General features: G+C 53.2%; 1 protein-coding gene across 1 annotated transcript; it reads right to left on the reverse strand.

The window, feature by feature from the left end:
• Nucleotides 1-205: 205 nt before the first annotated feature.
• Nucleotides 206-15,271, reverse strand: SDSL (serine dehydratase like). Its single transcript, XM_034791540.1, has 8 exons — nucleotides 15,120-15,271; nucleotides 11,085-11,270; nucleotides 10,563-10,602; nucleotides 9,264-9,403; nucleotides 6,846-6,934; nucleotides 5,049-5,276; nucleotides 1,828-1,952; nucleotides 206-1,018 (listed from the first exon to the last, which is right to left on the reverse strand). The coding sequence occupies exons 2-8, from the start codon at nucleotides 11,250-11,252 to the stop codon at nucleotides 825-827; spliced, it is 984 nt and encodes a 327-aa protein (XP_034647431.1). The 5' UTR covers nucleotides 11,253-11,270; nucleotides 15,120-15,271; the 3' UTR covers nucleotides 206-824.
• Between the last annotated feature and the right edge of the window lie 4,326 nt (nucleotides 15,272-19,597).

A 19,597-nucleotide genomic window follows, 5' to 3' on the forward strand; every position in this document is an offset into this window, starting at 1 on the left:
AATGGGCAACAGTATCTGGAATAGCCAGGCCCGTTTTGCTGGAGGACTCCTTGGATGGTCTCAGAGATGGGTATTGTCAGATCTGACACCTTAGTTGAGCAGGCAGAGATGTTAGATCTTTAACAAAGACTTCCTTTCTCCCTAGTGTGCAGGCAACTGTTGAGTATTCATGAAAATGATCATGAAGCCAGAGGGGTTTCACAGATTTTTAGCACAAATATTTATTCATCGGAGCGTTTGGCCTGTGAATAGGGCTATGCAGAATCCATCATTCACTTTCCTTTATTTGCTAGCTAGACAAGTTTCAGTCATCCAAGCAGGAAGCAGAAACAACTCTATTATGACTGGTGACCAATCACAAATAACAAAGAGCTGACATGAACATTTTGCCCCACTGTCTGAGAATTATTCAGCAAATAAACCCCTGTGAATAACAGATAACAGGGTCAGCTGTGAACGATTCACACTGAGAAAGATGGGTTAAAACCACAGTGATGGATAGTCACAATCCACAACTTGCCAAGCTCCAGTGAGTGCCCTGAAGTACCTTCCCAAATGGCACCGACTGCCACAGCTCATAGAGAGCCAACGTTGGTCAGCGGACTCCTCCTTCATTCCTACCCAGGACGCGCAGAGCAAGCAGCCACACCCACACCCAGCAGTAGTGAGCTCAAGATCCCAGAGTAGCTTGGTATTTATTCTATAAACTGGTTTGAATTCCATTAGATTCCACTTACAATAACCCCACGATATGATTTATTCGTGTCTGCATGGGATCCCATGCGCCCCTGCCCCGTGAGCCGTCCTGGGGTCGGTGTCTGCAGTCATTTCATGCCCAGCTGGGTTTTCAGAGCCTGGAGCCCAGCCATTTGGATGCTGCTTCCTCCGCACACGATGATGACAATGGAGTCCAGGTCTGGGTTCAAGTGCCCTTCCCGCTGCAGCTGTTGAACACGACCCGTGTAGAGTAAGGCCAGAGGGGCTCCACAGGCAGGCTGGACCAGCATCCGCTCATCATCTGGGCAATGCCGGCAAGAAGGAGAAAGAATCACAGAATATCAGGGGTGGGAGGGACCTCAGGAGGTCATCTAGTCCAACCCCCAGCTCAAAGCAGGACCAATCCCCAGACAGATTTTTGCCCCAGATCCCCAAATGGCCCCCTCAAGGATTGAACTCACAACCCTGGGTTTAAGCAGGTCAATGCTCAAACCACTGAGCTATCTCTCCCCCCATAAAGGAGGAACTCCGCTATACACTGGCAGTAGGCTGTTATCCTCACAGGGGGAAGCCACTAGAGGGAGGAATGACCATTGGCACTGGTTGGAGACTATATATACTATACTGCATATGCGACACGCTTGATCTGTCCACTAATGTTCAAATTCCCTACCATTACATTGTGCTCCAGGCCAGCTGAGGAAGCCCGTCTCTGCGCTTACTTTCTTCAGGCCTATGGCACAAGTCCTTTATTGGCTGTAGCACAGTTGGACCCCTCTACTCGGGTGAAACCAAATATACACTATTAGGATTCATTTGGGTCACAGCTGGGCCATAATTGCATGGCACAGCCGTAACTGTAACATAGATGGGTCTGCCAGTGTCTCTGATCCCTGGAGCCGATTTCCCCAGTCCCCGTTTGCAGAAAAATGGTAACTAAACCTACGTTCCTATTCCACAGAGAATTGGCAGAATCAAGGGTCAACAATTTCCTTACCCAAAAGGGAGAACTCGGAGCATGAAGCACCTCTGATAGGCATTAGGTGGTGCTGTTGGCTCGCTGTAGTCAGCCAGAGAACAGCATCAGCACCCAGCGTCTGTAGGACTTACCCAGGAACAGCTCTACGGCTTGAACTGCTTCCACGTCCTTCACTAGCTGGGAGATGACCTGGCATTCGCTGGCACACTCCAGTGCCCGGGCAGACACCATCTTGGCTCCTAAGCATTTGGCCACGCTGGGAAATGGATAGCGAAAGAGAGAGCCCCCATTAGCGCTCCAAGCTGGGAAATCCAGCCCAGGCCAGAGGGTGGGGAGAAATTCACCCCTTCATCTCCGCAGCTAGGACTTTGTGATGGTGCAGGGTTCTAGGCTGGCAGCCCTTGAGGAATGCCATTGACCAGACACAGCACGGGACAGCTGTGAGCCCCACCAATGAGCCTCAGCCTTGAGTAGGAGGAAACCATCACAAGGCGGGAGTTTGGTCTCCATGGCCCATCCAGCCTTTTGCCTCTCTGCTGGGATTGCCCCCAAGGTGGCCAACAGTGTTGCTGGGTTTTGGTGATGTGGAGCCCTGGATTGAGGCCTGCCAATCATTGCACACAAGGGCCACCAAAGGGTCAACAGATAGAGTAAGAACTCGCAGTCATTACTGACTCAGGCTGGATCTGAACCCAGTGCCCCTAGAGGTGGAAGGCCCTGGAGCTCTGCAATATTTGCATCCTGCTGCAGACCCAGAGCATGACCAGCAGCCCAATCTATGTCCCACCTATAAAAACCTTTCAATGTGGTGTTCTCCAGAGCTTGTTACAAGTTGCACCCTAGACAGGACCTGACTGTATCGCCCTGACTGCAGCAAACCAGAGCACTGTCCACTCATTTCATCCAGAGCAAGGGATGGTGACTCACAGGTGGCCTTTGAAGTCCAAGGCTGGGATTCCCAAAGGAGCCTGCAGAATTGGGCTCTTAGCTATCAAAGCTATTTCCACAGTCTCTCCATTGTAGTGTCCGAGCACCTCATGAGCTTCAATGGATCTGTCTTCACACCAGCCCTGGGCAATACTCTTATCCCCATTGTCCAGGTGGGGAACTGAGGCACACGGAGGCTAAGAGACTTGCTCGTGGTCACACAAAGTCTACAGCAAAGGAGGGAACAGACCCTCTGTCTCCCCAGCCTGAGGCTACACCCAAACCACTGGCCCAGCCTTCCTCTCCTAACAGGCTCACACTGCTCTGGAAACCCCAGCCCTAAGAAGGAAGGCTCAGATGACTGTCTGACTGGCCAGTTCGATCGGATGCTCATGGACAAAATTCATGGCAGATAAACTCTTACAGGAGTTCAGGAAACAGCCCCAGTATCCCCTTTGCTCATTTCGGCTTCAGATCCCTGGGAAAACACCCTGCTTCCAAATCATCTTAGCGGGTTTCTGGCCAAATCAGTACCTGAGAGGCCACACCAGGCCCAGAGAGTGAGGACTTCTTATCTACTACTGGCCACTTTTAAAAAGCAAGGGAACATTGTGGGTTGTGGTTTTAAGTGTCTATCCTAGCACCTCCTTAAAGTTTTGACATGTACAACACACTGATCTGTGTACAAGCCAGGGAATATAGTCCAGGGACATCTCTGAGATTCTCTTTGAAGTGAATTGGAATTATCAATAATTAGAGGATTGGGCCAAAAGAAATCTGATGAGGTTCAACAAGAACAAGTGCAGAGTCCTGCACTTAGGACGGAAGAATCCCATGCACTGCTACAGACTAGGGACTGAGTGACTAGGCAGCAGTTCTGCAGAAAAGGACCTAGGGGTTACCGTGGAGAGAAGCTGGATATGAGTCGACAGTGTGCCCTTGTTGCCAAGAAGGCTAACGGCTTTTGGACTGTATAAGTAGGGGCATTGCCAGCAGATCGAGGGACGTGATCATTCCCCTCTATTCGACATTGGTGAGGCCTCATCTGGAGTACTGTGTCCAGTTTTGGGCCCCACACTACAAGAAGGATGTGGAAAAATTGGAAAGAGTCCAGCGGAGGGTAACAAAAATGATTAGGGGGCTGGAGCACATGACTTATGAGGAGAGGCTGAGGGACCTGGGATTGTTTAGTCTGCAGAAGAGAAGAATGAGGGGGGATTTGCTTTCAACTACCTGAAAGGGGGTTCCAAAGAAGATGGATCTAGACTGTTCTCAGTGATACCTGATGACAGAACAGGGAGTAATGGTCTCAAGTTGCAATGGGGGAGGTTTAGGTTGGATATTAGGAAAAACTTTTTCACTAGGAGGGCGGTGAAGCACTGGAATGGGTTACCTAGGGAGGTGGTGGAATCTCCTTCCTTAGAGGTTATTAAGGTCAGGCCTGATGAAGCCCTGGCTGGGATGATTTATTTGGGGATTGGTCCTGCTTTGAGTAGGGAGTTGGACTAGATACCTCCTGAGGTCCCTTCCAACCCTGAGATTCTAGGAGTCTATGATTCTTAAGTTGGGCCCTGGACAGAGATCGGATCTGTCCTGATTTCTGGCTTTTTCTGTCTTGGACTGCCAGACAAGGAGCGCAGGTCCCTGGCTGGCTGCTGGCGTTCATAAATCAAGGGAGTTCAGGGTGGGAATATCATTCACAGAGGGAGGGTGGCTCTAGGCTCACCTAGCATGGCAGGGCTGCCCCAGAGCTGCAGACCCTGGAATCCCAGGGTGTCTCCAGTCCCAGGGCAGCCTGCATGGCGGAGCACCGCAGCATCCAGCCAGGCAAGTTGGCAGGGAACCAGGCAGGTTCCCAACGAAACCAGGCCTGTGATTCAGCAAAGCAGGGGTGTGGAAAAGGGAAGCCTGCCCTTGAATTTCCTATTTGAAAGCCAAGCAGAGGATTCCAGCCTCCAGAGCTGTCAGTCTGGCAGCTGATACCAGCTGCAAACTCCCCACAGGAGAGTGAGTGAGGGGCATCAGCCAACAGGTGCGGGGTGGGGGGGGGAATTGAGGTGACAGCCCCTCCCCCACCACATTGGGTAAGGGCCGCGCCTCTTCTGAAGCACTAGCTCGGCTATTATTGGTCCCACTTGCTCCCTTCCCCACCCACCCGCTTGTACATTGCATGCACCTGCCATTTCCCTTCCCTGTCATTGTAACGAGTTTGTACAGCCCCTAGCGCAACAGCCAAGGCCTCAACATGCTGTTGCAAGGCAATAAAATAAAATAATAATAATAATATCCTCAGATCCCACCTCCCCTCCCAGCACCCCCTGCAGATCCCCCATCCCCTGCCCGCACCCCCTCTGAGTCCCTCCCCCCGCCGCCACCCCCTGCAGAGCCCCCTTTGCAATCAATGCCCTCCTGTCTCCGCACTCACCTGGTTATCTCCGGCAGGGTGACCAATCTCCCAGCCCTGAGCGCTGCATTGAAACTGTCAGCTCCTTTGGTTTCCACAGCAACGATGGGTACATCCTGCCAGCCCACATCCTGCAGGCCGGCCACCACTCCAGCCAGCAGCCCTCCACCGCCCACCGCCAGGACGATGGCTCCCGGCTTGTGGCCTAGCAAATCCTTCAGCTCCCTGACCATGCTGGCATGGCCTTGCCTATGGGAACAGGGGTGGAGACAGCAAACCGGCTGTGAGACACCAACCAACGGCACTTCGGTGTGACGCGTCCCTGCCGTGCCGGGCTTGGACAATGGCTGGGCAGCCCCCTAGTCCCAGGCAGACATAGCTGCAGTTCCCCACGGAGCTGGTCAGGGCACATGCTGCAGCAAGAATCTTGGAGGTAGCAGAAGTCAGGAGAGGTGAGAAGGGGGCTTGGGACCATGAGAGGAGGGATGGATAGATGCACAAGCACAACCCGGGGGGTCGAGGGGTTCCCCAAATGTCTCCTCTCCTGAGGCTCCCCCTCAGATCAGTGGCAGGATTTCAGGGCTTAGCCACACCCTACCTATCAAGTCTGACATCGCTACAGCGCTGCCTGCCTCCGCTCTGCCATGCCAGCTTCGCGTGGCCTGCTCTCTGCCCCCGAGCTGGCAGGAAACCCCCGCCCCGGCTTCCTGCTCCTGCCCTCCTCCTGGATTGGGTGGCATCGGAGACGAGACCACGCGGCGCTGCCCCAGGGTCTGAACTGAGGACAGGGAGACCAGCCTGGCTGCGTGTGACCATTAGGAGCGTGCACAGCCCTGCAGGAATGGGCCAGAGCCCAAGGGCAAGGGGCACCTGGGCTAGTGACTGAGGCCGGAGGGGCACTCGGACTGGTTGTTTGCGGACAAGGCTGCTGGAGTGATTTTGGGGGGGACTCTCGCCTCCCCAAAGGCTGTCAGAGGCAGGGTGGGTGCTCGGAACAGGGAAGCCCCTTGAGCCCCGTTCCCCCACGCTAGCCCCTCAACTCGTGCTGAAGTTGCACACCTACTTCAGCATCTTCCTCAATCAGGACCTACCGGGTCACGGGTCACTTTCTCCCACTGCTCAGGCGCAGAGAGACACTGGAACGACGGGCAGGACAGGCCCAGCAAATTCCCCTTGGAAACTCCCAGATGGCAGCATTCAAAGACAACACTCCTGACCCGACAGCTGCCCCAGCGCACGGAGATCTGGTCTGATGGGCCGCTCTTTGCTCCGGAGCTGGGCTGTGACCATCCCTTGCCAGCTCAGTCTAAAGGGCTTGACCCACCCACACGCCCACTGCACACAGAGTCCACCGGGAGCAGCTGGGATGTGGAGAACCCGGCAACCTCCTGTAGTTCTCTCCCTCCTGCGCCACCTCTTGTGCACCCTGCCTGGCTCATCTCACCACGTGGATCCCACCGCAGCCCGAGGTCAGTCACACTGGGGCCGATCGGCAAGAACCCCCTGGGAGCTGATGGAGAAACCGGGCAGTGGGAGAGGAGACACACAAGCCCCAAAGCAACACAGGGCAAACCCTCTACAGCCTGATTACACTAACAGCAGCCCCAACCGTGAGCAGGGCATTTGCTTTGTAAAAGGAAGAAAGAGGAAGACACAGAAATTGAGGGTGGGGGGGGTGGCAAGGCCCCAGGTGTGAGTCGGGGGGATGGGGGGAGGATGCTGGCGAGGCCCCAGGGAGCGGGGGCAGGGGTGGGTGTGGCAAGGCCCCAGGCCTGAAGAGCAAGGAACGGTATAAGGGCCAAAGCCCCAACCTCTCACCAGATCAAAGGATGGTCGAAGGGATGGACGCTGACCCAGCCTTCGGTCTCCGCTAATGCCAGGGCTTGGACGTGGGCATCGTCCCAGACCTGCCGACACAATGATGCAGGGAAGGACCCATGACCTACCTGCCGCTGCCAGCTGCAGCCAGCCCTCGCTCCCCTGGCTGGCTAGGAACGGCCTGCCCACCACGACTGCGTGCTGTGTGGGGCAGAGACTGTCTTTCCTTGATATGTATGTGCAGCGCCAAGCACAACGGGGCCTGGCTGGTCAGGGGAGGCTATGCACCAGGTCCTGGTTAACCTCTCCTGGCAGGTCCTGTCCAGTGCAATGGAGTTACACTGATGGAAAACTGGGGGAAGAAGAGAAGCGGGCCCAGTGACTTTAGCGGGTGCCTCTGTGTGTTTGGTTGTGCCTGTGTGTGCGAGGAGAATCAGGCCTGCAGCTCTGTGGGCACGTTTGTGGGCATGCGACAGGAAATGACACACCCGGCCAGGTCTGGCATTCAGCCCTGTTCCCCGTGATTGCACTGGGTTGGGTGCCCGCGGGTGAACGAGGCTGGAATTCAGCCCCTTTTGTCACCTCAGTACACGGGTAACGTCTGTTTATCTGAATTTCAATTCTTCTAATGGCCTGTGTCCTCCCCACAACCCAGCAGGGACGCAGGAAGCAGGGAGAGGGGGAGCAGCCGCAGGAGAGAGTTGCGGGCTTCTGTTGGTCCGAACACCCTGTTATCCAAGGGTGTCAGATCCCCGCCAGGTCATTCAGATAAATGGAATTCACCCGGCTCCCAGCTACCCATTAGCAACGTACGGCAAGTTAAACGCCTGGCAGAGTAAAAACACGGAGCTGGACCCTTGGGGAGGTTCTGCGCCAGACAGCGCTATCCCAGAACCCCACTGGTGCACAGTTTTATACCCACTGCCATTCTGCAGGGGTTTGCCGGGCGCTGTTTTCCCCCGTTCCCAGGGCACAGGCGTGACCAGTGTGGGACTTTTCTGTCCTGTTTTTATGAACTATCCATATGACTCTCCCCGTCACTTTGGGATTGCTAGGCAGTGAGTGCAGAGGGGTTCAGACGCTGCTGGTGGGCAGACCGGGAGACACGAGGGATTAGGGCAGGGGTGGGCAAATTTTTTGGCCCGAGGACCACATTGGGATTGAAAAACTGTATGGAGGGCCGGGTAGGGAAGGCTGTGCCTCCCCAAACATCCTGGCCCCCGCCCCCATCCAACCCTCCCACTTCCTGCCCCCTGACTGCCCCCCTCAGAACCCCTGACCCATCCAACCCCCCTGCTCCTTGTCCCCTGACTGCCCCTTTCTGGGACCACCCCACCCTAACTGCCCCCTGGGACTCCACCCCCTATCCAACCCCCCCGGTCCCTGTCCCCTGACACCTATCCTCACTCCCGCCCCCTGACAGGCCCCCCGGGACTCCCACGCCTATCCAACCTCCCCTGTTCCCCGCCCCCATCTGCCCCCTCCCACTTTCCACCCACTTACTGCCCCCCTCAGAACTCCCGACCCATCCAATCCCCCCACTCCTTGTCCCTGACTGCCCCCTCCCGGTACCCCCTGCCCCTAACTGCCCCCCGGGGACCCCACCCCTATCCAACCCCCCCGCTCCTTGTCCCCTGACTGCCCCCTCCCGGGACCCCCTGCCCCTAACTGCTCCCTGGGACATCCACCCGCTCCCTGTTCCCGATTGCCCCGACCCCTATCCACACCCCCGCCCCCTGACAGGCCCCCCGGGACCTCACACCTATCCAACACCCCCCCATGCCCCGTCCCCTGACAGCCCCGCCCCATCCAACCGCCCCCTGCTCCCTGTCCCCTGACTGCCCCCCCAGAGCCCTCTGCCCCTTATCCAACCCCCCCACTCCCTTACCATGAGGCTCAGAGCGGCAGGAGCGGCAGGCCAAAGGCTGTGGGGGAGGGGGGACAGCAGAGGAGGGGCTGGGGGCTAGCCGCCCCGACCATGAGCTCAAGGGCCAAGCAGGACAGTCCCGCGGGCCGTAGTTTGCCCACCTGTGGGTTAGCATCACGTGGTCTCTCTGGGATGACGCGACGAGGTCGCTGAGGACTGGCTAGAACCAACCCAAATCAATGGAGGCCGTGGGACTAAGACATTGTTACCGGGTCTGGGAAAGGCTGTCGCTGCAAATACTCCCTGGGAGCAGGGCGCCCCAAAGGGGCCGATACAAGCCTCCCGCCAGGTCTGGCTCAGCTGCACTGGCTGCAGGGAGCCACGGAGAGAGACAGAGATTGCTGGTGCCCCAAGGCCCAGTTTCGGTGTCATTGACTCCATGGACCTGCCCTGTGGTCCTTGGGGTCCGTCCTGCTACAGGGGTCACTCCCAAGGGACTGGTTACAGGCTGGGGCACAGACCAGACCCTGGGCATCCGTGACAACAGATACCTTCCCAAAGACCTCCACCTCCGCCCCCTGCTCTTCCAACTTCTGCACTGTGGCCCGGGGGGTGCTCGTTGGCACTATGATGGTGGCAGGGACCCCCAGCTTCCTGGCAGCGTAGGCCGTGGCGAAGCCAGCATTCCCCCCTGTAGGGACAAGGAGACAGGGGTCAGTGAAGAACAGTGGGGGCTTGGGGACCCCCCAGCGTGGCAACGGAACAATGATCCAGTGGGCTCTGGATTCGGGCCCTACTCGATGAATCAGAAACAGACCCAGGTCTCCACATCTGGGTCCACGCATGGATGAGGGCTATTTGGAGTCAAGCTCCCCCCTACCAGGTAGGGAACCCTAAATCACAGCATGAGAACCCATGCTGCTCCCTTGACACAAAGATCACAGCATCAATCGCTGCCCCCTGCTGGCTTCAGGGGCAGAGCTGGAAGCGGGCGTGTGGGGACAGGCACCCCAGGCGGGTACAGAAACACGCAGTGAGCGGCACCAGCGCATTGGCTCCAGCCTGCGACAGAATCTGGACCAAGCGATTCAAATAAAAGAGCTTTGATGTGTCAACCTGGAGTGGGTTCTAATCCCCAGCCCTCTTCAGTGACAGGTACCCGCTCTCCCTGGCCGGCAGTCAAAGGGAGAACAGGATTGTAAGATCTGTTCGCCGACACACAGCATAGAATAACCCGCAGCCTCTTTGGGGCTATTTCCCCTCGTGGATTTACAGACTCACTGGACTTTGGAACGAGCAAGCTCATGCCAGGCGCAGTGTAATACGGACCGACCGATACAGGCCAAGCCCCCATGCCCCCCCCACCAAATTATCCTGCAGTCAGACTGAACTCGAGTGCAGGGAGCGTGGTGGCTAGCGCGGCTGAGAGGGTGAACGTCCGGCTTTCCACCCTTCAGATGACTAGTCGTTTCTCTGTCCCTCTGTAACCCCAGACCGGCTGCTCTCGGTTTACTGCTGAGGCTAGAAACGCTGAGTCATGAGACTACGTCAAGACACAAACATTATGCCCAGAAATGATCTACTGCATCATTTCACACCGCTTCCATCTCCTTGGGTTCCTGGCTGAGTCCCAAATGTGTCTTCTGGCCTGGATTTGAAAGGCCGGATGCCCTCACCTGGGCCTTGGCAGGGTGAGAGCTGATGTCCCACTTCCCCTGTGCTTTAAAGAAATCTGCACCGGTACTCCAGGGAACGCCTGGGTCACCTCCCCAGGGATCAGGTGATGGAGCAGAACAGCCCTGTCTTGCTAAATATCCCAAGGCAGAAGAAATAGTTCGAAGTAAATTTACCTGTCGAACAAACAAAATGTTTGCAGCCCTTCTTGGCAGCCTGAAAGAGAAAGTAGAGCTTGGAATTCACGTAACTCACTTCTCAGGGCTGGGCCTGTACATCAGCCAACACAGTTCGGAGGTAAAATTAGCGATACAATTACAGCTATAATACTGCAATGTCAGGAATACAATTTGGACCACACACCCACACCCGAATGCATTCTGTGCCATGTACACACACGTTGTCTGCACCACCACATACACACAGCAGTGTATATTGCACCCATACTGCACACACATACACACTAATGTTTCTGCACCATTTTGCAAGCACATACAAGTGTGTTTTGCAACCCCCCCCACACACACACTAGTGCATTCTGCACCGCTAGGCACACACCAATGCATTTTGCACCACCCTACCCACACACAAAAATGCACACAGCCGTCTTCTGGGCATACTCACGGCACATTGTGTCAGTCACCAAGCGCCTCAAAACATCAGAAGAGCAAGGGCTAACGTCCCAATGCTGGGCTCACCTCCTGACAGAAGTAGCCAATCCCCCGAATCTTGAACGAGCCGGTAGGTTGGACGTTCTCCAGTTTCATGTAGACCCTGGTGCCTGCAGCCTTGGACAGGGCCGTGCTTTCCAGCACAGGAGTGAGGATGTGGAACCCTCTCCCATCTCTGTCCAACAGGGCTGCCATCCGTGTCAAAGGAAACACCTAAAGTACAGACAAGGCATGTCCCAAGGCAATGAGACAAGGCAAGAGATACCAGAGGCCAAATCCTACTCTCAGTTATATCTGGAGCATTTCCACTGATTGGAAGTTAATGGATGGGCCAGCCCTAGACATTGTGGTGCCCTATGCAGCCCCCCCCCCTCCCCCCCTCGTGAAAGCAGGCTGGCCCCAGGCCTCCGTGGGAGAGGGGATGGCCCCAGGCCTCCGCGGGGGGAGGGGGGCTGCACCCAAGGTCTGTGGGGGGTAGGAGCAGGCTTGGGGGGCAGGGGGGAAACTGCCCCCCAGCACGAACTGGGAGAGTGGAGCGGGTTGGGGCCGGCTCGCTCCACTTCCCGCCACCTGGTGAGTGCAGGGTGGGCCCGACCCCGCACTCACAGTGTGGCGGGAAGTGGAGTGACCCAGTTCCAGCCCACTCCGCTCTGCTTCCCTGGCTCCCAGCTGTGGGACTTGGGGGGCAGGGGGAACCGCCCCCAGCACTCACCGGCGGCGCAGCTGGGAGCCGGTGGAGCGAAGCCGGCTGGGGCTGGGTCACTCCACTTCCCACTGCCCGATGAGTGCAGGGTCGGGCCCGACCCCTGCTGCAATCCCCCGGGACATAGCTCAGGGGAAGAGCGGGGCAGAGCAGGGTGGGGGGGCAGCTTTCCTGGCCAGCTCAGCCGGCCAGGGGATCGGGCTGGCCGCTGGAGCAGCACGCAGTTGCAAATTGATGCCCCAAATTTCCTAGTGCCCTATGCAGCTGCGTAGTTTGCGTATGGGTAAGGACGGCCCTGGAACTACCCTGGATTTGCACTGGCGTAGTGAAGGAATCCAGCCTTTCATGCCACGCATGCATAAGGGTGCAGGGAAAACCTAAGAGGTCAAAATCTGCTTTTTCTGCCCAGGGAACCAAGTAGGTAGGTGCAAAATGACTATTACCACAATACAAGGGCTTTGTCCTTGCACAGAGGTGTTGTTCCATTCTTCAGAGGGTCCATAGGTGCCGACTCCATGGGTGCTCCGGGGCTCAAGCACCCACGGAAAAAAAAAACAGTGGGTGCTCAGCACCCACCAGTCACAGTTGTTCGGCAGGGCCGCCAATCAGCTGTTTGGTGGCTGGCAGGAGGTGCTTGGGGGAGGGTGTAGACAGTGAGCAGCGGGCGGGGGCCTGAGGGGAGGGGGCGGGAAGAGGTGGAGCAAGGGCAGGGCCTTCGAGGAAGGGGTGCAGTGGGGGCAGGGTCTCGGAGCACCCCCAGGGAAAAGTAAAAGTCAAGGCCGATGAGAGGGTCTCTTTGCATGGGTTAGAGTTGCAGGATCTGGCGCCAAGGGAAGGATATGCCTTGCAAGCTATTTGCAAGGACATCTGAATGGCTGAAATTGGAACATTTTTGCAGTTCATTGCCAAGTTGAAATCCCCCCCCTCCTTTTTTTTTCCAAAAAGGCCAAGAGTGAGCTATTTTGAGTGAAAAAGAGACTCTGTACTTGAGCCAAATTGCTATCACTGTAACAACATGGCCTTTGGTGATTTTGCATGGCTTTTGCTGGTAATTTTTTTTTTTTTTTTTGAAAGCAACAAAGGACAGCACCACCACAAAAACGGATGAAATCAATACATTGTGGAAAATGTCATGAACAAACTGCTTAAGAAATTGTCTGCCATTTGCCTAGTAATTAACAGAACCCAGCTATTCTTGCTCCAGAAGCAAAACCTCTTCCCACTTGAGCTAAAATTCAAGGAGACTCTTCTTTAGCAAAAGCAGTATAGGACATATGACACACAGTTACGCAAAAATTTTGATATCATGCAGTAGAGGACAGTGGTGACACCTGGACACTAGTCTGCTTATTACCATGTAAAATGTAAAATAAAATTCTTCTCTTTTGGGGGAAAAAAGAACATTTAATAATTATTTATTGCAGTTACTCTGGATAACTGCATTGACATCAATAGTCAATAAGTTCTTTCTTGGCTTTCTTTACCCACGTGGGACCAGACATTTGGCTATTATAAATCAGCAGAGCTCCATTGACTTCCATTGTGCTACGCTGCTTACGCCAGCAGAGGATCAGGCCTGTGTTCTTTCCAGATCCAAGCATCCTGCACAGAGCACACCCAGGTGCCCAGCTCACTTCCACTGATACAAACTGCCTCATTACCGGCCAGGGAGATCTCTCCAACAGCTGGGGCATTTAGGGCCTTAAGGATCAGACCTAGTACTTTAGGCTTGCCCCAGAAATCACTCAGCAGATCTCAGAGGGTGGGTGTCGTGGGCTCCCTGTACTAGGCCCTGCTAACCGCAGCTACTGTGTTCTGTGCTAGCAGCAATTTCCCAGTGGTCCTGATGTGCAGCCTCGCAAAGAACCCCTGGCAATGATGGCGACAGGAAGGAACAAAACCTAGGGATGACTAAGCGTGGCGAGCTCCCCCGGCCGAAGGAAAGGACTCAACCTCTGGGCGAAGTGCAGATAATAGGAAACATGCATCTCGGCAGCCGCAAACTGGGAATCCAGCAGCAGCTGGGGATGGAACAAAGTGCCAAACCGCGGAGACAAGTGATAGACACACCCTGTCAACCATGGGCGCTGCTACAATCTCTGCAAGTTCTCCTGGCACCTTCATCTGGTTCATCGCTAGCCAGCTGCTCTCTGTTAGACACTGGGGGCCTGAAGCTCAGTCAGTCCGTGCCTACTCTGCGAGCAGGAATGGGGCGGGGAGGAAAGAGATTTTAACCATCTTTGTGGATCCTTTAACCATCCATGTTTCTGGGGGTTCTGCCGGACCCTGTCCAGTCGCTGGTGTAAGTTAGAGCCACCTCAGAGCTGCTCTGATTTAGGATTTGCCCCCTGCGGGAGCAGAGAATAGTACAGTGCACGTCAGCCATGCTCCCTTTCGGTCCCTAACATGCCCTCTATGGCAGGAACTGGAAGTAGGGTCATTGCAGAGCTCTCACGCTAGTTCCACATCAACGCAGGAGAACCTCTGCACAAGGGGGTGTTTCATTCCTTGCCCTCTTATGCTGCCAAGAGGGCACCGGGGGCATTATTATAATGGAGAGTCGGACCCCAAGCAAACCCCTCCGATGCACCTTGAGAATCAGAAATCTGTCTGGCTATCTAGCCCGTCACCGCAGTTATTAAACACGTTGCTGAGGGTGACAGCACTGCTGCGGAACAAGGCACCAACTCCCCACCCCTCTGTCCCTGCCATTTCCTTTTGAAGATTCTTGGGCCCCAATCCTCAAAGGTAGGTAGACGCCTAAATCTCTGTGAGGCTCTGGGCCTGTCTGAATCCACGCTGGATCCCTTCTCCTAACCCATTCATAGTCCCCAGGCAGTTTGCTTCAGAGCGCACACTCCTGTGAAAGCTAAAAGATGGCCATTGCTAGCCGCACGGCTTCAGCTGACATCACCCAGGGATCGAGGGCAGCTGCGGTCAGAAACGGGGAAGTCTTGAGATCAGAACCTTTGACCAGTTGTCAAAGGCTTGACCAGCCCGAGGGCTGAAGAAAGAGGACAGAGTTCACTCACTCATTTATTATTTACTGACGCGGAGTGTGATCCCGGCACATATGCACGGCCTACATGCACCTAGGGAAGTGCGTCAGACTCATTCAAGGGTTAACGGGTATAAACAGATAATCTCGGCCTAAACTGAAAATATTATCTCCCTAAAAGAACAAGGCTATGTCCTTAGCAAATCCCTTTCGAGTGAGACACACCCCCTGCATGCAAGGATAGGATTGGCTCCCGGGCCTCAACTCTCCCCAGCCCTCTTAGCGATGTCCTCAGCAGCTTTGCCTGTCAGTTGGGTTGCAGTGACAGGCCTGCCATCTGCTTCGTATTTGGAATACTTACCTTGATTCTGGCTGGGATCTCTTGCCTCCTTGCCACAGGCCCGAAAGGCGATGCCCTTCCCCACGCATGCAGATGGGGAGGAGCCAGTGATTCCAAACTGCAACCGGCAGAGCAAAGTTTAAGAAATGGAGGCGGGGAAACAGAGGGAATGAGAGTTACATTAAAGAGACCCTGTCATCTTGACGAGCCCACTTCTGTCCAGACAATGTTTCATGGGCTCTTGTTGCAAACATCACCGAAAAAGACAGAACTGGACAAGATTAGAGAAGAACAACAGATTACACTCTCTTCTCCAGTCTATTTACTTGGTGTTTTGCATGCTGTCAGTTTCACTGTTTAGTCAGGGTAACATTTTCCAAAGCACCTAAGTGACTAAGCTGCCAAAGCCCCATTTCCACAAGTGATTAGGGACCACATTTTCCATGTTATTAGGTGTATAACCCGGTGTGCGTGGGGCAGCCCTCACTGAAAACGCCAAGGTCAGGGCAGGCTGTGAAAAGGAGAGCAGATTCTCCCAAAACTGGTGGTTAACACTGAAGTTAAACTCACCAACCAATTGTGGTTCTGATCCCCCCATGCTGGTTATCAAGAAGCAAAAAAAAAAAAAAAAGGAAAAAGAAACCACACAGCCCCTTTATTGCATTCCAGTTCTCTGGTTCCCAGTCAGCACCTAGGTCCAGTACAGTGAGAAGTTATTTGAATACAAAGTGTTCTTCTGAACCCCAAAGGGCCGTCAATATTAGGTTGGATCTTACCCAAAATACCACACTGCCAGCCAATCCTTTAGGGTCTAGAGAAGAAAGAACAAGAAAAGAGCTGTTAAATGACAAAGCACTTAGATACATACAGAGACTACAAAGAGCATAGATCAGGCTCTTAGCAGTATCGAGTTTGCTGGCTTGAAAGTCTCTCTGAACACATCCACAGCTGGGATGGGTCATGCAGTCCTTTGTTCAGAGCTTCAGTTTGTAGAAAAGTTCCTCCAGAGGTAAGAAGCAGGAATGAAGACAAAATGGAGATGATGCAGCCGCCTTTTTATATCCTTTGCCAATGTGGCTTGTACTTCCTGTGTCCTCCCAAACACAAGCTTCACAGCACATGGCATGGAAAAGCCTTAGCGTGCTGTCCATAGGCCTGCCCCTCCACGCCTTGCCTTCTCTCAATGGGTCTTTGCTACCTGCTGTACTGGGGTTCCACCAGCCGGGCTCCCTCACCATGTCCTGCTGCCCACATCCACACCCACACGAGGGACACACCCAGCTGTAGAACCACAGAGTCCGCAATCAGCTCTGTGTAGGAAGACTCAGCTCAGGGATTGCCCTGCACTCAAGTACACACACTCTCTGGAATGCAAACCCAAAATGATATTGTCTGGCGCTGTGTAGCGATCTATACAGCGTCAGCTCGTGAAATTGGCTCCCTCCCCCTCAATGTGGAGGAAGATACTCACAGCTTTTTGCCACAAACTGGGTTTTAGAAAACAAACAAGTTTATTAACTACAAAGGATAAATTTCAAGTGATTATAAGGGATAGCAACAGATCAAAGCAGATCACGGAGCAAATAAAACAAACACACAACTTAAGCTTAATACACTAAATTAACTGGTTAATAGAAGCAAATTCTCACCTTAAGTGTTGTTCTGTGCAGGTTGCAGAGTTTCTTGACGGTAAACTGCACTGTCTGCAGCTTAACTCTCCAGAAATTCCTTTCACAGACAAGACCTTTCTCGCCTGGGCTCAGCCCCTGCCACCCCCAGCTTAGTTCCTTTGTTTCGTCAAGTGTTTTCATCAGTCTTTCTTCTTGGGCGGGGAGGCAGTGGAGAAGACCCAAGATTAACTCACTCCCCAGCCTTAAATAGGAGTTACATATGGTGGGAATCCTTTGTTTCCCAGTTTGACACTCACCCCCTTCCAGTGGAAAAATACCAGCAGATCAAGATGGCTTCCTGGACTAGGTGACATGATCACATGACCCTGCAGTGTCAAAGCAGCATCCCAGGAAGGTGGGAGATTAGTATCTTCAAAGTCCTATTGTCCTTCCTAATGGCCCACCCAGGCTGATTGTCTACTATCCAGTGAGCGTTCCCCAGGTGCAAGCACTTTTGTAATTGCTACATAGTCCATATTCCTAACTTCAGATACAGAAATGATACATGTATACAAATAGGATAATCATATCCAGTAAATCATAACCTTTCCAATGATACCTCACATGACCCATCTTGCACAAAACGTTTCTTAGTCATGCCATATTCATATCATAACAGTATTTCTATGAACAATATGGGGCGTAATGTCACAGGATCAATTGTATAGTTGATGACCCTTGATGGGCCATCGAACAGGCTAGGCAGTGCTGATGCCAATCTGTCTGGGGGTGTCACCCAGAAACACAGCACAAGTTTGGAAATACAGATATACCCTACATAGCTATAACAAAGGTGATACAAACAAGATGATCATACTTGGCAAATCATAACATCTTTATAGATACCTTACATGGCATATCTAGCACGATTCATTGCAGTTTTATAATATTGGTACTAATAATATCATAATGTGTTGTACATATTCCGTACAGCGTCACCAGGCACCTAAAGATGCAGATAGGCACCTAAGGGAGTTTTTTTAAAGCATTGAAATCAATGGGAGTTTGGCACCAGCTGCTTTGGACTATCCACTAGGCACTGATCTGGATTTTTTGGTGCCTAAATACCTAAAAATCTGGCCCTCAGGACTTTCAGGGAGACTTAGGATCCTATCATTGCAAGTAATACATTATAAAAACAGATGCCCAAGTCATTTTTGAAAATGGGATTTCATCTCCTAAGTTGCTTAGGTGCTTTTGAAAAATATCACCCTCTGTTTCTCCTCCTGTTTGGGTCTTTCCTGCAGCAGCAAGGGAGAGGGAAACCACAGAAAAATATGGCTATAAATTAGCACAGAGGAAGGGATGCTTTGGGGGCAGATGTAGCACCAGAAACTACTTTGAACTCATTTTGTGAAATTAACCAGATTTCAGTTTGACAATCCCTCGGCAGCCATGTGTGGTCCATGTAACTGTCCCCCTGCAATCCAAGGGCCACTCCTGATTTCCACAGTCTGGCCTAATTCCTGCAAGCCAGGCATTGTCAGAAAGTTCATAAAACTCTGGGTTTAGTTTGGAGCTTGTGACACTAAACTAGGATTCATCTTCACAGCATCATGATGCAAAATCGCCATATGAGTAAGCAAACATCATGGCATCGCGCTGCAGTGACAGACAATTGCAACCGGATTATTTTGCTCCATTAATAAATAGATGGCATTCCCTGTCAGGGCATCACAGTATTTTCCAGTCCTCATGCCCCTGTGAGCCTAGCTGCTTTGCCAGGCATGCACCAAACAGCCATGCAGCTCCAAAGAATTTCCTCAACAATTCTAGGAACTTTAACCCCTTCACGGCTGGGTCTCCATCCTTCCTGCTGTCCAGCTGTTGTTCTATTAACATACCATGGGACTATTTAGATAGTGGGATGCACTTCCCAATATGTTCAGGAACGGAGCAGGTGCCTCCCATCAGATATCTCTGGAATGTTTGGCTGAACATAAATAAACTAAAATCCATAACCGGGGTGTGGTGCACGTGCATTCACGAGGGCAAAGAGAGAGCCACGTGTGCAAACCCCACAGACGTGCGCATGCCAGAGAACTTGGTGCGCAAAACCTGCATATGTGTGCACATGCAAAATGCAGGGAAACGCTTGTGCACGCACGCACACGTGCAAACTTACATGCAAAAGCTACACGTAGTCATGCCAGCTAACATAGAGTTGCTCGGCAAAATGCACAAGCAGATGCATCATTTGCTGGTGCCGCTTAAGGACTGAGGTTTGGAAATTTAGCTCTGAATGCTGCCAAGCTACAGGGTCCCTAAATCCACTTCCAGGCCCCCAGCTGCGGGCATTCCCAACAATGGGCAAGTTGAGGGCGTCAGCTCAGCAGCCAAAGACACAGACCCTGCTCTGCTTTGGGAAGCGTGAAAAAAACAAGAGCATCACACAAGCTCAGCGCGGCAGCAGGGTCTGACTGACAGTTGGAGGGGCAGGGCTGAAGCAGGGAGGGAGGGATGATATACAGTATAACTAGGGTCTAGGTGCAGGTTAGTTGTTTGCACAATAATGCTTCAGTCTGCACTATACACACAAGTGTACTTGGACTCTACAAGAGCTACATTTTATAATCAGGCCCAGTGCATCAGGCTGGGTGCATCCTGATTTCCTGAGCTGCAAAGGACGGGAGTGGTCATTATCTTTGCAGCCAGAGTACTCATGGTTTTGGCCTGTCGTCGTCACATACTTCAAACAGAACGTTAAGATTTTCAGACTGATCAGACATGCACACGAACCGTCCATCTTCTTATAAAGTAAAAGATGCTTGTGCATTGTGTGCATACATGTGCGTGTGCATATATGTTACTTGTGTGCACATGTGTGTG

This window comes from Trachemys scripta, chromosome 15 (genome assembly GCF_013100865.1).
Source record: "Trachemys scripta elegans isolate TJP31775 chromosome 15, CAS_Tse_1.0, whole genome shotgun sequence".
Classification (NCBI taxonomy): Eukaryota; Metazoa; Chordata; order Testudines; family Emydidae; genus Trachemys; species Trachemys scripta.